The following is a 26,409-nucleotide window of genomic DNA, read 5'->3' on the forward strand; positions in this document are numbered from 1 at the left end:
CCCTCTCCTCCCCCTCTCCCTCCCCCTCTCCTCCCCCTCTCCCTCCCCCTCTCCCCTCCCCTTCCCAGGCCCTAGCTAGGGGGAGGATTTAAGCGCCGGGGAGGTGGGCGGGGCGGGGGGTAGAATGGGGGAAGAGCTCTCTCTGCTGTCCCGTTTCCCTCCTCCCAGCTCTCTAGCCCCTAAACATTCCGGTTTTCATCCGCTCCATTGTGCCAGCCCCGTGCCCGCCCCTTCGGGCAAGAGGCTCCGCCTACCTTGGACTGACAATTGGCCAGCCCGGCCCAAGGTGGGCGGGGCCTTCAGACACCGCGTCGCGGTATATAGTAAAGGTTGGGGGGTGCCCCCCGAGCCTATCTCTCTCTATGAGGCGGGAGTGAGTCTCCTGGCCAACCTGTCCGTCTGTCAGTCCGACCGTACTTCTTTCTCCCATCGTCCCCCCGCCCCAACTTCTGCAGGGGTCCGAGGAGGAGGGGGAAAGAGCAGGTCTCCAACAGCAGTGGGGACACCCGCAAGAGCGGCTGTTTGCTAAGTACCAAACCCCCAGAGGGCGAGAGCGCGTGTATAACCAAAGAGAGACCGAGAGCTATCATCCGCCCACCAATAAGTGCCGGGCACCGGAGTCCAGCCCTCCCTCCCTCCTTTCCTCCCTCCCTCTCTCCCTCCCTCCCTCTCTTTCTCTCTCCCTCCTCCCCTCTTTCTGCCTCGGCTTCTGCACTGCCGAGCACCTCCACCTCTCGCTCGCAGTCTGAGCCGCATCGGCAGCGGCGCAGTCTGTCCGTCAGTCCGTCCGTCCAGGCTGCAGGGAGCCTAGCGGAGGAGGACGGAGCCAGGGCACCGGACCAGGGCTCGCCACCTCCCGGCGGCACCTTCGGCTTCTGAGGTCCGCGAGACAGCAGGAAAGGACTGCTTGGGGGGACGCCCCAGTCTCCCTGCGGAGGAAGCTTGCTGACGAGCCGCCACCATGGCCCGCGGGAAAGCCAAGGAAGAGGGGAGCTGGAAGAAATTCATCTGGAACTCGGAGAAAAAGGAGTTTTTGGGCAGGACCGGTGGCAGTTGGTGTAAGTACCCCCCCCCCCCAAGTCCCTTCCTCCACCCCTCGCAGACCTTGCGGCTCTCTGGACCCCGGCTGCCAGCTAGTACTTGCGAACCCCGCACTGCATCTTGCGGGGGGGAGGGGGGGAAGGACGGTGGAACTGGATGAGCGTGAGGCGCTGATCCAGCTGCGGCGAGGCACGGCCATTCTGCCCGTCCCCGACTTGTCATCGCTTGTAAAAAGGCAAGGGAACGAGAGAGAGAAGTGGGTGGGGGAGAAAGAGCACGCGAGCCAAGGGGAGTTGGTGGCCATCATCATAACCGGCAAACTATGGTAACGAGGAGCTTTGCATGCTCTCCTAATGTATGTAATCCAGCAGCCAAGACACTGAATGTTCCCTCCAGCTTCCCTTCCCCCACCCACACTCCCCCAAAAAGGCGTTTAGGACTGAGATTAGGTAGAGCATCTACAGATAATTAGAGCCAATGCAGTGCCTGTTTTAAGGGATGAGGGTGTATTGTAACATCTTTCTTCCCTCAGTCTTGAAATGTGCTTCTAGAACGAGGGAAGGAGGAATAGAAGAGATGGTATGGAGAGCTCGTACCGCAGTATTTCATCATAATGGTTTTACAGGTTTCCCCGCAATGACTTGCCCTAGTCTTTTACAGCCCGGGGGTTTCTCAATGTCGGGACACTGATTTGACCCTTGACTCTGAAATGGAATTATGGAGAAAATCTGTTTTTTCTAAAGATTAAATGGATGCGAACAGAATTAGCATCTTGGGGAGATTTTGGAGAAAAGCTTGTTTAGGGAATAACCATAAGGACAGTAGAGGATCATATTTTTATTATATATGTATGTCAGTATCTCCTTAAGTTTAATATAGCTAAATGCATGGCTAGCCTGTTGCTTAAGTCTAATAGGCAGTTTTCTATGAAAATAAGACACCTTGCTTCTTTCTCCCTCCTTTATGGGAAAGGGTGACATGTTTTTTTGAAAAAGGTCATTTTGAAGGGCATGTTGTAGTCAAATCTATGAGTCGTGACTGCGGCCCAGATAGGAGGGAGGGAGAGAGGGAGGGAACTCCCCCTTCCTGCATCACTGCCCCCTCCTTCTCCAACATCATCAGCATCACTGCCACCACCAAACCCTTGATAGGAGCTGATGCAGTGTCTTTAGATGGGAGGATCTGTGGGATGAAGCAGCAGAATGAGTCAGGAAAACAAGGTGCTTGGCTGACATTTTGAAATGGAAGAAAAGAGAAGAGACCATTTAAAAAATGAATCCAGCCAGTAGTAGGGTCTCCCTTGAGTTTAGTTTGAAAGCAAAGGGTTAATAATGCATCACACTCCAAGGTTAGTCAAGGTGAAAACTGGTTCCAAGGTGTCACAGGGAAACATGGGTAACCCTGTTTAAAGGAAAATGTAGGACTCTGGGGCATTGGCTTTTTTTTTCTTTTCTTCTTTTTGGGGTGAACAAAAAGGTAAATTACCTGAATGAGAATAATGCCCTGCTTCTTTACTCATTTTGTAAGGGAAAATCCCAAATAATTGGCAGAGAAAACTGAGGGTAAGGTTGAAAAGAAGCCAGAAAGCCTATGGTGAACAGCTCCTTGAAAGAGCCATTGCCTAGCAACTAGATGTAACTTGAGTGAGGCTGCTAAGGTACACAACAGATTAACCCAGCCCTTCTCCCCGTTGCTTGCTGGTGACTCCCTTCCCTGGTTTTCATGCCTTCCTAGGAAGACAGTACAGGCACATATACCTGCCCACTGAGGAATATCAAAACAGGCATGAAGTGCAGCAGATTCTCCAGGCACATCTGTGAATTTTCAAGATAGAACTTTCTGGTGGTCCTCACCCTCCCACTGATACATTATTTTTCCTCATTACATTTCTATGATTCTGCTTGGAATAATTTTGATTTAGAAGGTAATGTGGTTTGGAATGGTTAATTCTTTAAACCAACCTAGTGAGAAAACAACATCATCGATATATGTCTATATAAATTTATGCTTTTAATATATCATCTTAGAAGATACACCTTGATATAGATAGATATAAACAGACCTATCTATTCATGGCATTAGTTGGAGGTATATTCTTGTTTGATATCAATGCCATGTTTTAGATTGGGGGGGGCTGGAAAAAATATATGTTTATTTGCAATTTTTTCTATTCCCTTTGGAATAGGGGAAAGGAGAAGACATGACAGTTTAACCCTCTCCCCCTTGATAGCTGAAAAAAAGATAGGCATTTGCTTTAAACAGATGAAACTCTCTTTTCAAGCTGTTACTTAAATAAACATGGATGCCCTTGGGAAGAGGACAAGATGCCCTTGGCTCATTTTTACCTGTAGCTAGATTTTCACCAAGATGGATAGAGGAGGTTTTCATGTGCTTGAATCACAGAAACCAAAAGGAAAGGACCCCTTAAATCATCATATGCTTTTCTTATTTCTGTTAATATAGCAATAAACACAGGGTGGATAGTTTTTTTTTTTCTTTTTAAGCTGAGGCCAGATGCTAGTTTATCATCACCAATGGCCTAAGGCCTATGAAGGGCACCCTGCCCTCCTCCCCAAAAGCTTCTGTTGGTTATTTTTCCTGTTACAAACCACAGCTGGTCTGACTCCCCCCACCCCACCTGTATTGAATCAGCCCCCTCCTGAGTAATTCACTGAAGACATTCCTTTCAAGATCCTGGACTAGAATCTAGTACCCTTATGGCAGGCAGGAGAGTCTGCTGAAGAATATGTCCTTAAAAGACAAAAATTCCTTATTCCTCTGTGGGTATCCAGTCAACTTTATGTGAAAGAGCTGTTTGTTCTTGAGGTAAATTGCTTTACTTATAACGTGACTGGATGGGGTGTTCAGCCTAGAAGGATTATGTACCTTCTTGGCAGGTTATTACCATTAGGTATCTGTATCCCACTAAATGAATAATATTGCACCCTGAATATTAGGGAAAGGTAAGTGGGACTCACCTAAAAATTTTATGTTGAGGTGAGCTAAAAGGGGTAAGAAGGGAGAGGGGGAAAAAAATCAAAGGCAAAGAGAGACATCTTGTTAGGATTGGCTACACCGACTCTCCTTGTACCTCCTAGGAGCATTCCCTGGAAAAATTTTCCAAATCTCTCTTGACGTCATGTTACTACCATTTGCCTACTGCTGCTTGGATACAGAATACTGGACTTAACCCTCAGAGTGCTAGAGTGGAATTTATCTTTCTCTTCTTTGCTACCCCCTTTCGGATTCAAAGCAATTTAAAATTACTTTTTCTGTGTTGTTTCTTGCCCACAGAAAGCCGGCTTTTAAAAACAAATACAGAAGCAATCATTCACTCTTGCCTTCTAGCTATATTTTTGTTTCCTGAGATTCAGCTGAGATTTTTGTCCTCGGAAGAACTAATGGAACACTCACAACTAACGAAAGTCACGTAGAACCTCTGCCGACACCCTATTGCTGATTCCTTTCTTAATCTTGTGTCTCCCTTGTTTTCTCACTTATTACCACTTCCCTGTTAGCATGGAGGCTTTTGGCATGGACTTTCTTTGCCTTACTGCAGACTGCCTGGCGATGCCTAGTACAGCATGTTACTATGCAGTTAATCAGTGGAGATAATCCTTGTAAACCAGTAACTGATAGCCTCATTCCAGTCAATGTACTTCAATTTTGCCTCTGCAGCTATTTTGACCTCCATACTATTTAACTTATGAGGAAAAAGGAAGGTGAACAATGCTGAAGCCATTTCTTGCTCTTTTAAGAACAAGATTATTATTATTAACTGGACAGTTAAATAAAATGTAATGGCTGTTTTCACCATGGATGTCCCTCTCCCCTTTATTGTGGCCCTTTGAGCACAAGGACATTATACCTATTGGTAACACAGATCAAGGGCGGGTAATATTTGAAGAAGCTCAAATTGGGCTTTCTTTGATCTTTCTATGTTCTTGCTTTATAACTCCCTGGTAGCCTATGAACTTGTTTTATGTATAGGTATAGGTATATGCATGTGCATATATACATATTCATATATGCATATATAACACAAATATATGATTATATATTTATATATAAATATACACATATATTTGTACTATATATATATGTACACACATATATATTTCTGCATAAGAGGCTTCCTTTGTATTCCTACATATTTTATCTATTTAAAAACATTATTCTGTGTCTTTGGATCCATGATATTAAAAAAAAAGGGCAAAGAACCCCTGTCCTAGAAAGTGAAGTAGTGTTTAATTTTCGGGAAGCTGGAATTCTCAAATGTAGCATTTTAGCATGAAGGAATATTAGATGCATATTTAATAAACAAGGAGAGTTAAAACATAGGATTGCAGGTATAGAAGAGGAAGAGATCTTGGAGGTTATGTTGTCCAACCCCTCTCATGAGAAAACTGAAGCGTGTTCTGGGAGATTTGTCATCACACTTGAAGGACATTGCTCTGACATTGGGTTTTTATTATAGCCACTTTTAAAGAGAGACGTTTCTTATTTAAGGCATTAAATGGTTGCATTGCCAAAGAACACAGATGAGTTGGGTCCTGTCTGAGTGTCTCCTACAAATCCACATGTAGACATGGTATTATGATTGACTGCCTGGCTTCCCCAGTCAGAATGGTCCCACCCCCTTAACATGTTGCCCTCCACTCCCTCATTAGAATGAGTTGAGAAGATTTGTTCTTTTCTTTGCTGTCTTGGCACAGGCGCCTCAGTGGGAAAGGGGTAGAAGGGAGATGAGGAAGTCCATTCATCAGCTGGTGATCAGACTTGCATTCTGAGACATGTGACTGCATCAAAGCGTTTGTGTTTCTGTCTGTTCTTTTGCAGTTAAGATCCTCCTCTTCTACCTAATATTCTATGGGTGCCTAGCTGGCATATTCATTGGGACCATCCAAGTGATGCTGCTCACCATCAGTGAATTCCAACCTAAATATCAGGATCGAGTAGCACCACCAGGTAAAACAAACACAACCAAGCTTGGTCTTCTAGTAGTGGAGTTAACTATTTTTTTTAAAGTTCTGTAATTTTTAATGACCTCTGGAAAGGGGAAGAGAAAAGCTTCATCACCTTTGCACTGCAGTGCCTAACTCCCCAAGATAGAGACATCTTATTACTATAGTACACAGGTGGAGGAAACCACCTCTGGCTACTTTCATCATAATTTAATAAACAATTTTAATATTTCACTTTCAAACCTGGAAATAAATGTTGAAGGCTAAAAGAGCAGGTATATTACTTGAAGATTAGCTACCACAATGGCTCGGAGCTAGGGTTTCTGGCTTCAGATATCCTTTTTGTTTCTGATTTGCTTTTTGACCTTGAACCTTTGACTTTAACCTCTCTCTCCAGGCTTTGGTCTATCCAGGCTATTTATTTATTGAATGTCGATATTCTCTATATCTTAGTGTGCTATGATTTAATTAACTATACTCCTTTGACACTTGAACATCCTGGGTAGAAGGAGTGAGTGTCCTACAAAATGCCAAGCAGTTTCTGGCCTCTGTCCACTCTTACCTGCTATTTCCCCTCCCCCATGCCCCCAACTCCCCACCATTTTGATAATGCCATACGCACAGCATATATCCAGAGTAGTTGTTAAATGCCTTTGGCTATAAGCTCAGCTATATATATATAGACCTCACTGCCTTTACTGTTGGAACAGAGGTGATCAATTAGCGTTAGAGCAGCAGATTTTAATTTTACCCAGCTCTTGCTAAAAATCTTCATGGGAAGGACTTTGGAGAAAGGGGAGGAGGAGTAGTCTTGTAACTGCTGCTTTCCCACATTACAAATGACCTTGAAGCTGCCTTACAGTGACACAGTAATGAGTTGGCCCCTCTCTTCTTTTTCTGGAACATGGTTCAGGCACTTTTAATAACAGTGGTATTTAGGTGACAGTCTTGAGGGTATCTGCATGGCACTGAGTAGCTTAGATCAAATGCCATACTGCATGCCGCAGTCCTGTCACATTGGCTGGTTCTTGGATGTGAAAACAACTTGGTATAGTGGAAAGAAGTCTGGACTGTTAATCAGGAGACCTGGGTTCAAGTGCCTGCTCCGATTGTGTGATCTCAGTCCTAGTATTTAATAGCTCTGTGCCCCAGTTTCCTCATCTGTCAAAAGATCTTTAAGGTCCTATCCAGGTCAAAAAAGCTCACAGAAGAAAATCATCAAAATCAAAGTCCTCTTCCTTGTGAAAGATGGAGAGACAAAATCTTACAATCCCTTTGAGAAATAATTTAATATTTTTGCAGGTGGTAAACACTATTGGACTTCTCAGAGCAGACTTCCCAGGTGATTTAATTCCAGTGATTTGTAAGATTAATAAAATAAAAAATAAAAAAACCAAAGCCATTTGCCAGTGGGGCTAACTTTGAATCAAGAGATTGAGATAGGAAAAAAAATACTATGGATGAGACATGCTGACTTATGCAATTGTGACAGCCTTCTGATACATCCAAAGACAAGTATATATCAAATATAAGACAAACATTTTGATATTCTGCAGTGTATCATAAAACAGATTTATACAACATGAACTCCATGACAAAAAAAATACACCGTATATTTTGTGACATTTACTGTTAGTAATTTCAGGTTGTGATAATGATGATGATGATGATTTGTGGTGTTAATAACATTTCATTTATGTGACCCTTTTATTTCCTTCTCCACCATCATTCAGTAAACCATTATTCAGTAATGAAACCATTTAGCAATTTTTGTACATGAAGCTAAACTTGGTCAAGAATTTTAGCTTAATAGTGCCACTATTTAATTCTTTGCTGCAGAATGAGCCAAAATTCACCACAAAACCAAACTTTTTTTTCTTTACTACCTTGATTTTTAAAAAATGACTCTTGGATACATAAGTTCTTTTGAATTTCTTCCAAAGTATATAAATTTACTTTGATATTCCTTTTGGCAGAAATTTGGCAGAAAAAAGTCACAATTTTGGTGACTTTAACAAGGTTCATTGTGTCTGTGGACCAATGACCTTGGCCATAACTTACACAACAAGCTTTCTGTCTCTTCCAAACTAGCTCCTCCGGCCCCTTTCCAAAAGACAAGGTCTTAGCACCTAAATTTAGTGTCCCTGAAGCAGAGTGACTGACCTGACAAAGCCTCACTTCTCTAAAGGAAAGATAATGGCTCATCATGGAAATATGCATTCCTGTCTTTTGGGCTGAGTCAGAGGAAAAGGGCTTCCCAGAAACCCTGCCCTTTCTCTATTCTGTCCACCAGCTACTTAATTTCTTTTAGCTCCTCCTTTCCTTCCCCTTCACCCTTGGCCCACCTACCTTTTTAAGGGATACCTATATATATATATAATATAATATAATATATATAATATAATATAATATATATAATATAATATAATATAATGTCACACTTCTAAAAACCACAATGAAAATTTAAAAATGATGATGGATTTCTGTTAAGGGAGCTCAAACTGGACAAAAGTTCTTACTATCAAGAAATGGTACTGCTGGATCAACCAGAAGAGGTCATCATTTAGTGATGTGACACCTTCCAACACTAGACACTGCCTTCCTGCAGCTTTCAGGTCAAGCCAAAAAAAATATTAGAGGTAAAAGAGATCTTAGAAATGAATGAAGCCCCTACTTTTACAGGTGAGAAAATTGAGGCTCAAAGCAGAGTGAAGTAATTTCAATTATTTCAGGGTCAATTACCCAGTGTCACACGTAGCAGAGGTGGGGCTTGAATCCAGATTTTCTGACTCCAAGTCCATTGAAATTCCACTATACCATTCAGGCTCCCTCAAAGAGCTTTGGCTTCCCAATGGCATTAGCTGTTCCATAAATTTGTGGTATAAATTGGAATGAGAGAGAGAAAGCTAATCATTCTTATTTGCAGTTATAGTGATATTAGAGGAGAATCACTATGATGTGTTGGAAAGAACCCTGGATGCTAAAAGCTACAAAGAATTGTCTAGGTTTTAGTTCTAAGGCTAACACTTGCTAGCTGTATGTCTTAGCCCTGAGCCTCGGATAAAACAACTTCCACATCTTACCTCACAAGGTTGTTATGATGATCAATTGCAATGACGTATGAGAAAAAGCAGTTTTAAAATTATAAAGTGTTATGCAAATTTTAGGTGTTCTGAAGTAAAAATGATTGGGGGGATTAATAACAGTATTAGCCTTAGCCTTATTTGATATATTACTGCATTTTATACCTTGGAACATTTTATGATTTGATTTATTTAAGTGAAATCCTAATTAAATAACAGCAGTTGTTTGGTGCAGTTCTGGCTTATGTGGGTCAATGAATCTATAGCTGCTTGCCCAGCTGAAATGCCACTGCTACACACCTCAGGAGATGGATTGGATGATAAAATAAAACTGGAAAGGGGGACAAAAATGACTTGAAGTAATCCTAAGTCTTTATGAGGAAAATTGCAGTGCAGGACTATGAAATAATAAATTCAATGAACTAAACACTTATCAAGTGCCTACTATTTGCAAGATTCTGTATCAGGTATTGGAAATACAAAATTGAAAAAAAAGTAATGTTTGTGCTATATTTGGCAGGGGATGTGGGAGGGAGGGGATGTGGGAAGTAGGGGATATGGTATGCCCCAATAAATGTAATAAATCAAGCTGTAGTGTGATGGGGCAAAAAAGAGGGTTCATACAAAATACTCAAAATCTGGAGAGGGAAGCATCACTTTCAGTAATGGGTAGGTAGGAAAGAGCATCAAGGGAAGGATCTTGAAGGAGGTAGTAACATAGTTAAAGAAAGAGAAGGATTTTAAAATGTGGAATGCTGCATATGTAATCTTTCCTTCCTAGTTTCATTACTGTGGAGCCTTCAGCAGAGCTGACTTCCTTAGGTTTTAATGAGAGATAAAGGACCAGACTGAAATGCTGAGGGTACTCCTAGAAACTTAGTAGGACATCCCCAAAGCAAGCTGCATCCAGCCTTACCTACTGACACAGGTTAGGCCATTCTACCCTTTTCTTTCTCTCCTCCAGCAGCATTTCATCTTTGGGTATTGTCTATATTCCTGTAAGTACTCTGTTCTTTATAAAAGATTACTGGAGATGTTGTCATTCAGCCAGATTTTTTGGGAAAAAAATGAATCTGATTTTCCTGACACTTTTCCTTTACATTTTAAAAATTCTCTCTCACAGATTTCCTGAGCATTTGTAACTTGAATATTGCTTATCAGGTTACTGGGTGCTTTTGATTTCACTTTTGAAACCACTAATGTAATTATAAAGGAAGTTACCTTGCATTGACTCATCTAACTAGAAAATTGAATTTGAAAGAGGCATTGATATTAGATGGGCTAGAGTTATTAGAGTGGGGAGTAAAAGCAGTCTCTTTGTCTTTAAATGGTTCTCTGCTCACTCATCTGCCAGTGAAATAGTATAATGGAAAAGCCTGGCTTCCTCACAGATACTTATTGGCTCACTATGCTCATGTAACCACAGTGGACTGAAATCACAGGTCACTATATATCATGGTAGATACAGGGGAGATTCCAAGCTTATATGCTTCCTGGTAAGCAGGTAATAAGCAAGTACACATTCTCCTTTTCCTTCCTTGCACGTGTGCGTGTGTGTGTGTGTGTGTGTGTTGAATACAGAGTGCCTAATACAGCACACTTTAAAAGGGTCAAAATTCTGCCATACTCTATGCTTGTAACCAGAGTTAGGGAGGGAGGGGAACCTCAGGATGCCTGGAGATTAGTAGACTGTAATGGTACCAGCATTCTAAATTTATTTAGATTCTTCCCTTTTGATTGTGAAATATTTCTTCTTTTAAAATGTATTAATTTGACAAAGTTTTTACAATTCAAACCTCTCTACACAGGGCTTAGTGAAAAGTCATGCCATATTGTGGTTTAAATCTCAATATACTGCTAAACTTCAGCCCACAAAATACCCAGGACAGCAATTTAAGAGTCCTTCCCATTAACATTTTGGATTGTGAAACCACTGATGAGCAAGAAGCCCTTCATTCTGACTTCTCTTCTCCTTCTCGTAGGTTTCAAAAGGGAAGTTAAAAAAGGCCAACAGTTTTCTTATGATTTTGCCTTCTTTTTGGTCTTGAAATCTCACTGAGCTATTTGTCTCCTCCAATTAGAATCTATTGATTTGGAATTTGGCAATTTGATCATCTGCAGCCAACGTATGTGAGCTGCCTCTTCCCTTCACATTATCCCGTTCACACATTTTGTAACTGAGGAAGAGCAAGGGCTGTTAGCACTAATTCTTTTAGGAAGTTCCTTGAGTGATGATTTTCATAGGAAGTCTGAGTTCTTAACCTGCTCGACCACTGTCCTCTCTGGCCTTGAACTTTCACTTTTGCTGCTGAAGCCAGCAGCAGAAAAAGCTACCTTGGTTTCTGAAAATCGAGATAAGATACCGGCCTCTCTTTCTCAGTGAAGCATCTAACATGTTTTGGGATTGACAGACAAAACTTGCTTTCCAAGATCATATTATGTGAGCAAATAGGAAAGCCAGACAGTATTTCAACAGTCCTAATAATGATGAATAAAAATAGAAGACATCCCCACCACCAATACCTCTTCATCCCTTCTTATTCTGTCCATCAAAAATACTTTTATCATATATAAGCTTCTGCCTGACTATAGATTAGTCAGTAGATAAAGGGAGATGGGAGGGAGGAAGGAGAGACGAGAGTCATCCTGGGTCTTCCAGCCAGAGAAGTATCCCTTTACCTACCTAAATGCTTGCATGAACCACATCACATTTCTTTTTTATCAATATGGAGTCTTATTTCAAGGTACTATTTGCTTAGTAAATGAATCCATTCTGTATTGAAAAAATTGTTTTCTATTTGTTTTCTTTCATGTAGGTTTTGTTCTTCATTCTGGTGTTGAGCAAAATCTATTGCTAAAAATATTAGGCTGCTGCTTTTTTTTTTTTTATAAAATTGCACTCTTTTTATTAAATCATCTTTATTAAATCAAGCATACAGGATCTTAAAGCTTGCTGCTTGTAGCACCTAGATAGCATTCATGGCACTATGCAAAATCCCTCAGACCATTTTCCTGATAAATTATATAAAGTAGCCAGATAATTTGTGTCAGAAAATCAAAGTGCTTGTCACAAATCTCGTAGGAGGAAAAACATCCTCTAACAAGTGGGCAGCATAATTGCCTGAGGAAAAAAGAACTTCACCTATAGCATGAATGATTTAGTTGAGCTATGAGGAAGAACTTCCTCCCACTTAGGATAGTCAAACCCCAGAACAGGCTCCAGACAGGGTGGGTATGACTTTTCTTAAATTCTTCAGATAGCTTCCATAAAATCCTAGGCAGGTATTCTGGTTGCTTTATGGCATATATGTTCCCTATGTGAACTGGGATAAACAAATTCAAACCCTGAAATTTCAGTAAGATTTCATGCCAAAAGACTGAAGTTCTAAAACTTTGTTGAGAATTAATACAACTGGAAGCAAAGGTCTAAGAGGAAATGACTACAATGGTTAGCAAAGACCTTGCACATATGTAGTTTTTTTTTTGGTCGGATAACATTACAGTGTCGTTCTTATAAACTTACTGCTTTTACTTTATCAGAAATTGGTTGCCTTCTGTACCATTTTTATTTACATTAGCATACTTCTAGAAGGCTCTATGGAAACTGGTGTGCACAAAAATATTTGGTGATATGTTAAGTGCACAGGCAGTTGTGTTCTGGAATGAAATTGTGTCATTTGTTGTAAAAAGGATAATGTAGAATGATATGCATGATACTCATACAATAAACTCATGCAAGATTGCTACTGTATAAGGAAGGCTACCTAGAAACAAAGGATATCTTTTCTGACTTGAGAAACCTTCTTCCTCCCCCCTCCCTTTTTTTCTTTATAACTTCCTAGCCTTCACAAACCAAAGCATGGGTGACAATGTGGTGTATTTTTTTCTTTTCTTCTTTGTGACCTTTTGTTCTTTGTTCCCTGTTATTTCTCTCTTCTTATTACATGCCCTCCCTCTCCTGGAGGGAATTGCTAGTTTCTACCAACCAAGCTCACAGGCATTTTATTAAGTGTTTAATGTATTGTGGACCATTGATTTATTCATTGGAAACTCAGTATTATGTTTACAATTCCAAAGGTCTCAATTCCTCTCAATCAACAAACATTTATTAAGTAAAGATAATTGTGAAATGATTCTCAAGATCCTTCCCCCAAAGAGCTTACATTTTACCCAAGGAGACAACAGGCATATATTAGTATTTACAAAACAGATACAAGATAACATTATAGGAGGGAGAAGGTTGAGGAGACCAGGAAAGGTTTCATACAGAAGATGACTGGTTCTCAAACTAAGTTCTGAAAGAAACCAAGGGATTCCCAGAAACAGGTTTGAGGAGTTAAGGATTCTCTCACTCTTCAACATGTTTAAAGACAAAACTGTTAAATCAGTTAAGTTGTATGTAGCATACTATGATCAATTTGAATTCAGGTTCAAAGGGATTTCAAGAAAGAAAAGGTTAAGCTACTTCCTGGAATATAACTTGAAGCCACAAACCTCCGATTGGGTGTTCTGCTATCTTTGGCTGCTGGGAGGGACCTTGGAAACAAAGCTCATCCTTGTCCAAGGTTACAAGTAACAACTTTAAGGGGTGAGCAGTAAAGAGAGAGCCAGACCAGAAGTCCAATCGAGTTTTAAAAGAACCATTAATGAAAACCACAATACTGCACACACCTCCCTTCCCCAGAAGATAATCGACAATTGTGTGGCTCCTGAAAGGTGTTGCAGTCAAGATTTTGTGTGTGTGTGTGTGTGTGTGTACATACTCCAAAAGAATAGAGTGAAAAATTGCCAAGTAATCCCATTCTTCTCTCCTTTCCTTTGGTTTGATGAATGAGAAGGTAATAGTTGGAAATAGTCAGAGGATCTCTAATTCTGGAAGAGGGTAGACGAGGGAAATGGAGTAGGGGCAGCTTGGGAGAAGTTAGAATTCTACTTTTCTTAATTACATGCAAAATTTGCCTTGCAATAAAGCAATCACAATTTTATCTGAACCTCCATGGAAGGCCAATTATGGAATCCAAATGTGTTTCATGAATACTAAAAGAACTTTGATATGTGGGTATCATGCATATTAATCCCTTCTCAAAGCAACACCTGCCGCCACCCCCCAACTCTCAAATGTCCATCACACAAACATGTGGCTTATCTAATCACAGACATCTGATACTTTTGAGAAATTCCCTTTGAGACGTGGTATTTTCTTCATTGTTCAGAATGATTGCATAAAGCACATATTTCCTAGCTAAGACACCCTACTTAAGTGCTGAATAGGTAAGGGAGAACAGATGGGTGTTAAGTCACTTTCACTGACTGCCAGAAAGGAGAATTCTTTGACTCTCCTCAGTAGGGAGAAGAAGACTGCTGAATGATCATAGGTAGTAGGAGAAATAGGAAAGGAGACCATCTAGAAATGTGAGGCAAGGGAATAAAGAAGAGAGCAGACACTGGATGGGTTCCAAGCAGGCCTTGGCTACTTGGCAGATCATTAAGTGGATTCCTTAATTTTCCTCCCTCCCTCTGCATACTATAATATAAATCAGACCTCAGGGATATATAGAAATAGTTTTCGTTGCTAGAAACAGAGGCTCTTTGGGTTAGAAGTTTGTGGTACGAGCTTAACATTCAAAGTAATCTTGTTCATATAGTATCACACCCAGTTCAGCCATGGGATCACAAAACTAGGACGGGGGGAGGGCCCTTGATGTCCTCTAGTACAGCTCCTATGGCAGACAGAGCCATTTTGTGGAAGTTGTCTGCAGCACAGTAGTGCCTTGTATTCTTACCTCCATGCATTTTCATAGGTAAGAACTCTCATCTCATTAAAGGTTCTGAAGATCTAGCAGTAGTGGTTCTTGGTATGCCAAGCTGATGTGACATTTAACTAGTTGTATGTCTAATTACTCCTGACCATGTTCCATGAGGTCTGTGATACTTATCAGTCTCAGACACTTGCAAGATGTGACTAGCTTAGATACTGTGGTAGGTAAAAGGCCAGAACTTGGAATAAGAGTGGCTGGCACCAATGAGTTCTGGTTTGGGTCCCCTAGCAGAATGTACTATTTGGGAACTAATGAGCTAATTAATGAGCTTATTAAGCATCTTAAGTTTTTGAAACATAATGTGGAACATCTCTAAAACTTTTCTAGGTAAGTAATTTTTGTTCTGTTTTTCTTTGTTTTCAAATGATTATGTGTGGAAAGTCACATTTGAGAGCCAAGTCATAGGATCTAGAGGGCATATGACTACTAATATGCCTCGAGAAGAGGTCGGGATCATGTGTGATTGGGACTCATGTACTTATTCCTTAATGCATTATCCTCCTTATCCTAGTTAGGAGAAGACTATTTTACCCTACCTTTTCTAGGTTACCTATTTTGTCTTTCTCTGTGATTTTGGAATTAGTATCCTTAAAAAAAATAATCAGAAGGTAGAAAGCCTGTTTCCCAACCAGACTTCATCATTAATGATTACTACAACTGTCCCTGAGGCTTTTTAACACTGGCTCCTCTTTATTTGATAGTGAGACTTTCTAGACTTACAAACTATCTTATTTATAAATTTTACTGTGTTTGGTGCTTGTCTATACTGCTAAAAAAGCTGTGGCAGAACACTACTATGAAGTGTCTCCTCACGTGATAATTTCATATGCACTGCGGCTCATTTGGACTATATTTCTCTAGTTTCATTGATATCTGCTCTACTAAATTAGATAGATTCTTTGCTACTTTCCACAGCTTCTTAAATCCCAGGCTAGGCCAGTCCCACCCCTCTGATATGGATCTGTTTGCATATAATACTTAACACACAATCTTGCTCCAGCCCTTCACCACCAAGTTTTATATCGAAACATACTTCTTAAAAAGATGCAAGCTTTCTGATGTGCCTATTTTGTTGCCTGCCTGTTCTTCACCTAGACCATTTTGGCTTCTGTTCCTTCTGAGGATTTATCGTTCCTTGGCTCACTGTGATGTGCTTAGATTCCCCATCCCAGGGGGATATTATCCAAAAGATCTTAAGTCAGTATCATCATCATCATCATCATCATCATCATCATCATCATCATCTATTCCTATGTCCACTTTTATATATCTTGTGCATGAAATATTCTAAGTTCATTGTCACTGGATTCCCTATGTCCAGCACAGTCCTCTGGCCTATCCCAACATTACTGATAATTGCTATCTTTGGCAACCTCACAAAATGCCCTAAAATATCTTACTTCCCTTGATTCATTTTACACCTCACCCATTCATTCTGTCCATCCCTTCTCTTCTCAAGCAGACTTTTTCATTATCTAACTCATCCCCCTTCTTCCAAGTGGAAATATGATGTACTCCTATTCCCTGTCCTCTAATTTATTCCTCCCTTTATCCTAATTGTTCTTAATATTTTAATTCCTTTTCAAAACCTTAACCTAGTCTCTATCCATAGCTGACATATAGCAAAATGGATTTATCCATTATCTATATTCAAAAGAAATAACCTTTTCAACTGCTTTCTTACCTTTATGGCTATAGCAGTATTTTTAGCCTCAGATTCTACATCTCTGGAGGGGTAAGAGCCTTAGTAAATATTTGGTGATGATGAACTTCATACAGGACAACACGTAACAAAATGGCGACAATATGAAAAGTACAATTAGAACTTAGTTGTTTCTGATTTCCAGAACTATTGACCCATGTATACTGTTACTTAGATAACATTCTTCCAAAAAACATGAAGTGTATTCTATTCTCTCTCCAAATGTCCAGTTCCGTAACATTTATGGATAACATAACACCATGGATACTTAATCTCTTATAACTATGCCATTACAAAGTTCTTGAGAAAATAAGCCTGGGGACTGAATTCTATGCTCAATGGAGCCTAATGAATTAAGAATAAATGTCATTTTTGTTCTCTGAGACACTGCTATACATATTTATCTCCTTGAATCTTTTTATCTTAGTTGGAGGGCATTAGTGTAAATATGTGATCAATACTCCTGCTTACAACCTAAAAGGAGATTGTTTTTGAACTTCATTAAGTATTGGTTCACAAACATCCATTGAACATCTACTGTGTTCTTGGGACTGTGGAGCATACGAAGGTATGACATGATTTCTGTCTTCAAGGGGCTTACAGTCATACTAGGGACTCCCTTTCTTTCTCCCTTCCCCACACTTCTCTCTCTCCCTCTCTCCCTCTCTCCCTCTCTCCCTCCCTCCCTCCTCACGCACACACCCACACACACAAACACACACACACATTGCTAATGATTCAAGGTCAGCTATGCTAAGCCCCAAGGACAAGGTCACATAGTAAGCATCATAGACATTCAGAGGCAGGAAGGAGCACATTTTTGGCTAGTTTGATCAGGTCTCATAGAAAAGGTGGGACTATAGGAATGATTTATACAAGGTAAAATGTTCTAGTACAGAGAGAATATTTTTAATTAAGTTAATAATTACTTCTATTCATTACTTTTGTTGTGTTTTTTTTTCTAACCTTCCTTCATCTGTCTAGGATTGACACAGATCCCTCAGATACAAAAGACTGAAATTTTCTTTCGTCCAAGTGATGCCCAGAGCTTTAGTGCATATGTGGTGAGCCTTAATCGATTCCTGGAGAAATATACAGAAGTAGCCCAGAAGGATGAACTAGAATTTGAGGACTGTGGTGGTAAGTAACTTACATTTTTAGGTTGGTTTATGATTCATTTTCTCCCTTCTGTTGGTTGACTTAATGATTGACATAGAGATCCTTATGACCACTGGGATAAACTATTTGAACTATTTGTGAAAAATATGGTGAACTATTTTGAGTATACATTTCCCAATCTGCTATTCCTCAGACCCATCCAAGAAACTCTCACTCTTAAAGATCGACCTGGTGTCAGCTCAAAAAATTGAACACTTATCACATATGCCTTGCACGGATATTTCTAGTCACATCAGTGAGGACTAATTTTGATTTATAGGATTTATTAGATGAGAAATATAGTATGATCACATAAAAGGAAAGAATTTTTTGAACTTCTGTAAATGGGCTGTCAATCAGATCTGTTAAACTGTAATAGTTGAAAGACTTTTTAAAGTCTAAAGTCATTTCTTAGTGGATAAAATGAAAGTGGTGTGGTATAGTAAAATGACCGATTGACTGGGAATTGTGGTTCTAGCTCATCCATTCAATAATGCTGTGACCTTGGACAAGTTATTTAACAACTGTTTATGTTTCCCTTCTTGCACATTGAAGGGTTTAGCTTAAATGGCCTTTAAGGTTCCTTATAGTTCCTAAATGTCTATGATAATACAGTTTGGCATTTAAGACAACAGTGAGAGCTCATGTTTGGCAAACATCTGCTTTATTTATGAATATTATTTGCCTTAACTTATAGAATCATTGTTCATTGAGCTTCAGATTCTATGTTCAGTTGTCTTTTCTGAAGCTTTGTGTCCCTTGCTGGGCTCTAACTATAGCCTAAAAATAGCAAATTGTCATTTCTCACATGAGGATTGATTGCAAAGTTGTAGTGGCTCCCCAAAAAAGTAGTGGCACAGAGAGCATTTGGTGAAAAGGCACAACCAAATGACTTTCTCTTTTACACTGTCTACAGTGTCAGTGAAGAGCACACGTGCAGGAGATTCTGTTCCTATTTACCAACATGTTCTTAGTCTGACATATTAGGTTCAGCCACCTGATTTTAATCCTAATTAGTTATAATGATCCCTGTTTTTAAGATAGACAATTATTGGCCTGGGCAAACCATGCATCTCATGTTCAGCTTTCTGTATAAATAGTTGGATAGTCCATTATTTAAAACAAGAGAAAAACCATTAATAGAAAAACAAGATAAATCATTCTGTCCTAGGCAGATAACATCAAGTTGATGGCTTGAAATGTATGCTCCACCATAGCTTGGCAAAATCTTTTGGTTACATATGAAGAGAAAGTTTTTGATGGGTTGATATAGACACAATTTAAGTGTGTGTTAAAGTGTGTCTTACTATAAGTAGTGTCTAAATGACAGGCCCACTATAGCCTGACCAAAGCAAACCATTTCTGGAATATTGTACCCAGTTCTGGGGTCCATGTTATAGAAGGCACATCAACAAGTTAGAGTGAGTCTAGAAAGAGGTTAGTGAGGTAACTCAAAACCAGAATGATCAGTTAAGGGAATTAGAGATATTTAATCTGGAGAAATGAAGATGTATTCAGGATGTGGTTCCTCTCTTCAAATCTTTGGTCATTATGTAGAAGAGGGATTGGGTTTGTTTTGATTGGCCCCAGAAGTCCGACATAGGAGCAATGGATGGAAGTTACAGTGAAAGAGGTTCTTGGCTCATTTTGAGGAAGCACTCCCAAATAATTAGAGTTATCCAAAAAATGGATTGTCTTGCTGGATAGTGAATTATCCAGCTGTATTTAAATTAATGCACATTAGAGAAGAGATTCATGATTCAGCTATGAATTGATGATATGCTAGGTTTGCTAGGTTTAAGATATGATATTCTGGTAGGATAAATCTAAAATATTCCAGTCATAGTAGAATTGACTGTAGGTAAAGGTCTTTTTCTTTCTCCTTTCTTCTGATGTTGCTGGGGGAGATTATTTGCTCTTTGTTTACATTTGTGTTTTAGACGTACCAAGTGATTACAAAGATCGAGGAGATTTTAACAATGAACAAGGGAAGAAGAGGGTCTGCAGGTTCAGGCGGGAATGGCTGGGGAACTGCTCTGGATTACTGGATGAAACCTTTGGCTATTCAAGTGGCAAACCTTGCATCATCATAAAACTCAACCGAGTTCTGGCCTTCAAACCTAAGGCAAGTGATCTTCTAAAGGCTGAAGCAAATGTAGACACCAAGGGGAGCCTATTTACGTAGATAACCTATCTAATAGGAAGGATGAACATCCGATGGGTATGAAGAACTGTCTGTGCTGCCAGAACAGTCACACTTGAAGCTTATATCTGGCCCTCTTGCTCTAGTATGACTAAGAGCATCCCTATTTTCCTGGTAATCCCTAAGGAAGAGCCATTACTGTTGCTTTCCAAAGTTAATTTTCCAATGGTGAAATGATTTTTAAATTAAGCCCTGTGCTCCTGTTTTTCCCCTAAATGTAATTTTGTTCAGTGTTCTGACTGGCAAATGTTGTGGTACGGTAGAATCAGCATTTGACTGACAATCGGGAAACCAGAGTTCTAGAACCATCTTTGACACCAACTAGCTATGGGACCTTGGGCAAATCACTACAGTTTCCTGGGCTTCAATTTACTTTTAAAAATGAGGAGGTTGAACTGGATTATCAGTAATATCCCTTTCAACACTAGTCTTATGAGACATTATACTCTTAAAAAATCATATGAAACATTAATGTTAAAACCTCAATGTTTAGGTAATAGTTGTTTCCCTGGGATAGCTTGAATGCTCTACTGGTATCATGAAATATGAAAAAAGACCTAGAGGAAAATTTCTAACACCTTGGCTGTGTCATCCAAGGGTGATCTTAGGGAGAATGTGGACAAGTCACAGAGAATGGGAAAAATAAGGATCTGCACTGATGGGGGAAACATATCAATAATGTTATTACAGATCCATGGCATTATTGTTTACCTTCATCAATCTCTAGGGTTGTCATCATTTTTTGGTCCCATCAAAGCCATTCATATTATATCACATTATTTTCCTCATGATTCTAAATCCAAGGACTATCTGGAGTGGAAATACCACTGCAAAATGCAGACTAAATACTAATATATGGTAAGCCCTTGATGCTCACACAAGGAAGGATATATATCTTTGCCTTGTGCCATTGGCATTAATTACAGCAATATATAATGGGTTAGCCTTCCTAGAAAGGGGGAAGAAGAGAGGGAAGGATGGAGCAAGCATTTATTAAGTGCTTACTGTGTGCCAGGCACTGCACTAAGTAAGCACTTAAAAAGTATTATCTCATTGGATAGCACAAGAAACAAGAAATGAACCCTAATACTTTGGACTCTTTGGTTGAACTACAGTAACTTTTCATTTCACAAGGCAGCATAAAAATGCTAAGAACTTTTCCATCCCCATGAGAATGCAACACTCCTGGAGCCTGAAAAAAAAGCATTCATTTTTCTCAAGCAGATCTTCTTCAAGAGGCTTTTTCCCCTTTCTGAATCTGTATCCATGAGCATGGTATTGGAGGATGTTTCTGATTCTGATAAGGGAAGACCATTAAAAGCCAGTTGTTGGCACAATAGAAGAGGAAGACAATAATTATCAGAATATGCTTAACAAATGTAAATCAGCTAAAGAATTGAATATTGAATAAAGACCCCAGATGGTAATGAAGGATAAATAGGAGAAGGGCTGAGAATGGGACAACCAACTCCATTTGCTCCTCAGAGTCTACTGTCCTATATCACTTCTTGAGCATTAAGTATTTTAATAAATTATGCTCATGTTGTTTAGTAATGGATGGATGATATACTAGAAATTTAAATATTCCAGTGAGAGTTATCACCTGATTCCATGATCTAGAATTCCCTATTGACCCATATATAGCTAGATCAATGTAGCATGCTTTGTTCAGATAATTATATATATATTTCCCTAGTAGGAGAATACAGTGGCTTTTACTTTTAGATCATTTCCAACCCACCCCCCCACTTCCATTTGATTCCTTGCTGCATTTTCTCATTCCTTCTGCCACTTAAATATAAATCTATTGATTTTTTTGTTATTACTTTTGGCCTTGCAATAGAAAGAGAAAACAATATTGTAATTTTCTCACCATCAACACAGCATGTCTACTGCTCCCTTTGAGAAAAGACTGGTAACTTCATAGTTCTTTACATTTTACCATTAAATACAGTGCTGGCAGAAGGTTCTGGAGACAACTGTACAAATGCTCAAGTTTTCTTTTATGACAGAAGGCATTAATAATGTAATCTTCTTGTATCGATGCCCTACTCATTAGGAAGAAGCTTTGCCTCATGGGTTTAGACTTTTGTTCAACTGGATTCTGGTACATCTTTTGGCAAGAATGGAATCTGAAGTGAGATAGTAAATTGCTGGATTTGGAGTCAAAGAACCTGGACTTAACCCCAGCTCTACCACCTACCTTGGACAAGTCATTGTACTTCCCTAGAACTCAGAGTTGTGTTGTTTTGTTTTTTAAATCTGTAAAATGACCAGAAGCTCTTAAAGGTCCCTTATAGCTCTGAGTCTTCTAAACTATAAACTGCTGCTTGACCCCTACTTCTTTTACTTTTTATTTGTGTGGCTTCTGGGCAAGTCACCCGACCTCATGGGGTGTCAGTTCCTAATGTGTAAAATGAGGGGGATGACCTCTACTAAGATCCTGCCGAGGTCTAATCCGTGATCCGATGATCACATTTTAGGTTTGAAAGTGACACAAGATAAAGGGTCAAGGTTTCCTACAGCATTTTTAAATGTTGTGAAATGCCTGTCATTTCATGTTAACCAAATCACATTCAGAGCCATTTCAAGTATTGGAAGGAAAAACAAAACCATTTTCCTCAGCCACCTCAACATGCCAATTGTAATATGTGCTGCCATCTTAGATGACGCAACCTGATAGGGTTCTCTTGCTGATACTAAAATGGGTATGTTCAAAATGTTTAAAAATCTACTGCCTTACTGACCTACATGGATTTTACTTTTAGCCTCCAAAAAATGATTCCCTGGACAAGGATCTGATGACACGATATAACCCATATGTCCTTCCTGTTCATTGTACTGGCAAGGTAAGAAGGGGAGAATTATTGGGGAAACAGTAGGGATATTAATGCTAATTTATAAGAATAACTAGGGTCTTATATTAAACGTAATGTCTAATACACTTCTATCAATAGAATATTGATTTCTACTACATCAGTTTCTAGTTGAATTGCATTTACGATGTGCAGATGTAGCTAGAAAAATGACATGGCTAGGCCTGTCTCTGTGACTCAGGGCAAGCCACTGCCTTTTCCATAGGTCCATGTCCTCACAGAAGGAATCTTTTCTACTTCACACAGGCTGGAGAAAATTAAGTGAGACAACAATCAGGAAGGAATTTGAACCAGATAACTTCTAAGGTCCTTTCCAACTCATTTTCTCAGTTTTAGATGTCAGGGTTTATTTTTTAAAAATGTCAGTGTTTGCTTTTAAAGAAACCCAAAATGTCGAAGTTGGAACAAGGATGTTTTGCTTCAGAACCTAAGCAAATAGACTTGGTGGTTTATTTTAGTCTTTAGGTGGTATGAGAATTTTCAATGCCAAACATTCATTTGCATCCTAGTTGCCTTTAGGTTAGGGGCACTCATTAAAGGGAAAAACCAAGGTCATATGGGAAAAATGGAATCATGGCCCAAGTTTACAACTTACTCCAGCTATTACCATCATGTCTGAGTTGATTTAGATGGCTTCTACTTACCACTTTTTGTTAGAGGTTTAGGGCATAGATGATTCCCACTGCTGCCAAGAAGTCCCAGAAGTGGCACTTTTTGAATTTTCCTTTGTAGTGTCATCCTTTCTTCCCTTTGAGACCACATTTTGCTATGTTCTGTTCCCATTTACATCAGAGACTGGTTCATAGCAATTGCAAGACACAAGGATTGAATGATGGAGCATGCTCCAGATTCTGGAATGCTCTTGATTTCCAGATTTGTATCCAGCAAAATCCACCAATAGGACATTTAAGTGCCGACTATGGGCACTGTGTGCGGTGCTGGAGGAGATGCTGGGTAGCCTTATCTTATTGCCTTCAAAGAGTATAATCATTCTGCTGATATTTCATTTGTTTAAAGCTCAATGTGGCGAACTCACATTCCTTCTGGTTTCCAAAAGCAGAACTCTGAAATAAATCTGAATGGCTCCCCCAATTTCCTTCAGACATTCTGTATCATCATTTGCCTGAACTGTGACACAGAGGAGCTGTCATTTTCCTGATATACTGCTTCTCAGATGGTGATGCCTTGATAGGGAAAGCACAGATGTCAGTAGCATGAGAGTCCCTCGGCTTTGACTGGTGATGACTGTCTAACAAGAGGCGAAGCAGCTGATAATATTTATTTAACTACCTCAGAGACTGCCGAAAGGGATAACTGTTAGTACCCCTCATGGCAAGTTCTGTGATGCCTTTCTAACACTTGGGAGAGGTGACTCACTGAGGTTATTTAAGGATTACTGGTTCATGTGTTTTGCACAACAGTAGGGAAGACCTGGAGGCAGCTAGCTACATGTGTCAATACAGTGTCTTCCAGCGTTGACTCCCACTAAAGCTTAAAACTGCCTTTATGAATAGGGGAGCTATCAAGTTAAGCAGACGTATATTGAATTTAACAAAGACACTTAAATGAATTATCACCTGAGACTTCCCATATCTCTTGAGCAGGAAAGTGTGAGCACCAATTAATGGCAGAGGAAGAAAAGCATTACTCCAGTTTTGCCATATCCATAAATGGTTGATGGATTATGGAAAGATACAAGAGCACAGATGAGTTACATATGGGAAGATTCCAAGTGCATGGAGCACAAAGAACATTTTAGAGTACCTTCTTAGTATTCATCATACACACTCATACACTATCTAAACTTTGGAGAATAGATATTGTTAAAAAAAAATTAAGGTTGAAATGTGGCACAGAAACTTGAATGGGATTTAAAAGTGCTGGATTTTGGCCTAACTTTGTCACAGGTAAGTTATGTGGGTTTGAACATGAGGGAACTCTGCCGCAGGCTCACTTTCCACATTTGCAAAATGAGAATGATATTACCATCTGGTGGTTAAGTGAGCTGAGATTTTCAGAAGGATGTAAAATGGAGGTACAGCAACGGTGTTGGTGGCAGGAACTATTTATCATGCCAACAATTAAAATCATTTCTCTTTTTTTTTTTTTTTTCCTTATTTTAGAGAGACGACGATAAGGAGAAAATTGGAAACGTGGAATACTTTGGCTTGGGTGGCTATTCTGGTTTTCCACTGCAATATTATCCATACTATGGTAAACTCCTGCAGCCCAAGTACCTCCAGCCCCTCCTGGCGGTGCAGTTCACCAACCTTACCACTGACACAGAAATCCGCGTGGAGTGTAAGGCGTATGGTGAAAATATTGGCTACAGTGAAAAAGACCGTTTTCAGGGACGCTTTGATGTGAAATTTGAAATAAAGAGCAGCTGATCACAAGCACAGTCTTCCCCCTTAGCCATTTAAAAAAGTTTAAAAAAAATTATAAAAAACAAAAACCTACTAGTCTTGAACAAACTGTCATACGTATGGGACCTACACTTAATCTATATGCTTTACACTAGCTTTCTGCATTTACTAGGTTAGAATGTAAATTTAAAGTGTAGCAATAGCAACAAAATATTTATTCTACTGTAAATGACAAAATAAAAAAAACAAAAATTGAGCCTTGGGACGTGCCCATTTTTACTGTAAATTATGATTCCATAACTGACTTGTAGTAAGCAGTGTTTCTGGCCCCTAAGTATTGCTGCCTTGTGTATTTTATTTAGTGTACAGTACTATAGGTGCATACTCTGGTCATTTTTCAAGCCATGTTTTATTGTATCTGTTTTCTACTTTATGTGAGCAAGGTTTGCTGTCCAAGGTGTAAATACTCAATGGGGATAAAACTGGCATGGTACTTATTTTTGCTTTGCTCTTTTAGAGATAAAGGCCCATCTATGAGCATATTTAACAACACTCCATAGAGCCTTTTCCTGTGATGTTAACTTTATTTAATTTTAATTTTTTTTTCCAGGGAGGGGGGAGGACTGTCCAGGGAGGGGGGAGGGGAAACTGCCCTTGAACTTTAAGTGAAGCTAAAGAAAAAAAAAAAAGGTGATGGGTTGTATTGTGCTTTGTATTGAATGCTGTCGCTACATTTCTTCCCTTGTCCTCCAGTATGTTCTCAAGTTGTGTATGAGACCTAGGTTCAACTATCACTTTGGCTGGTGATAGGGCTAATTATTTTGCTTTGTATATTTTCTTTCTATCTTTTTTTTCCTTTCTCTGGAGGCATCACGTGCTGGTGCTGTGTCTTTATGAATGTTTTAACCATTTTCATGGTGGAAGAATTTTATATTTATGCAGTTGTACAATTTTATTTTTTTCTGCAAGAAAAAGTGTAATGTATGAAATAAACCAAAGTCACTTGTTTGAAAATAAATCTTTATTTTGAACTTTATAAAAAGCAATGCAGTACCCCATAGACTGGTGTTAAATGTTGTCTAAAGTGCAAAATCTATGTTCTAACATGTAATAAATGCCAGGAGTACAGCGCTCTTGTTGATCTTGTATTCAGTCAGGTTAAAACAATGGACAATAAATGAATGAACACATTACTTA

The 26,409-nt window shown here is 39.5% G+C and overlaps 1 protein-coding gene across 1 annotated transcript; it reads left to right on the forward strand.

Moving 5' to 3' along the window:
• Nucleotides 1-338: 338 nt before the first annotated feature.
• Nucleotides 339-26,405, forward strand: ATP1B1 (ATPase Na+/K+ transporting subunit beta 1). Its single transcript, XM_027868296.1, has 6 exons — nucleotides 339-1,058; nucleotides 5,881-6,009; nucleotides 17,594-17,749; nucleotides 19,708-19,892; nucleotides 22,739-22,819; nucleotides 24,970-26,405. The coding sequence occupies exons 1-6, from the start codon at nucleotides 962-964 to the stop codon at nucleotides 25,234-25,236; spliced, it is 915 nt and encodes a 304-aa protein (XP_027724097.1). The 5' UTR covers nucleotides 339-961; the 3' UTR covers nucleotides 25,237-26,405.
• The last annotated feature ends 4 nt before the right edge of the window (nucleotides 26,406-26,409 follow it).

This window comes from Vombatus ursinus, unplaced genomic scaffold (assembly GCF_900497805.2).
Source record: "Vombatus ursinus unplaced genomic scaffold, bare-nosed wombat genome assembly UNPS02014789.1, whole genome shotgun sequence".
In the NCBI taxonomy this organism is placed as follows: domain Eukaryota; kingdom Metazoa; phylum Chordata; class Mammalia; order Diprotodontia; family Vombatidae; genus Vombatus; species Vombatus ursinus.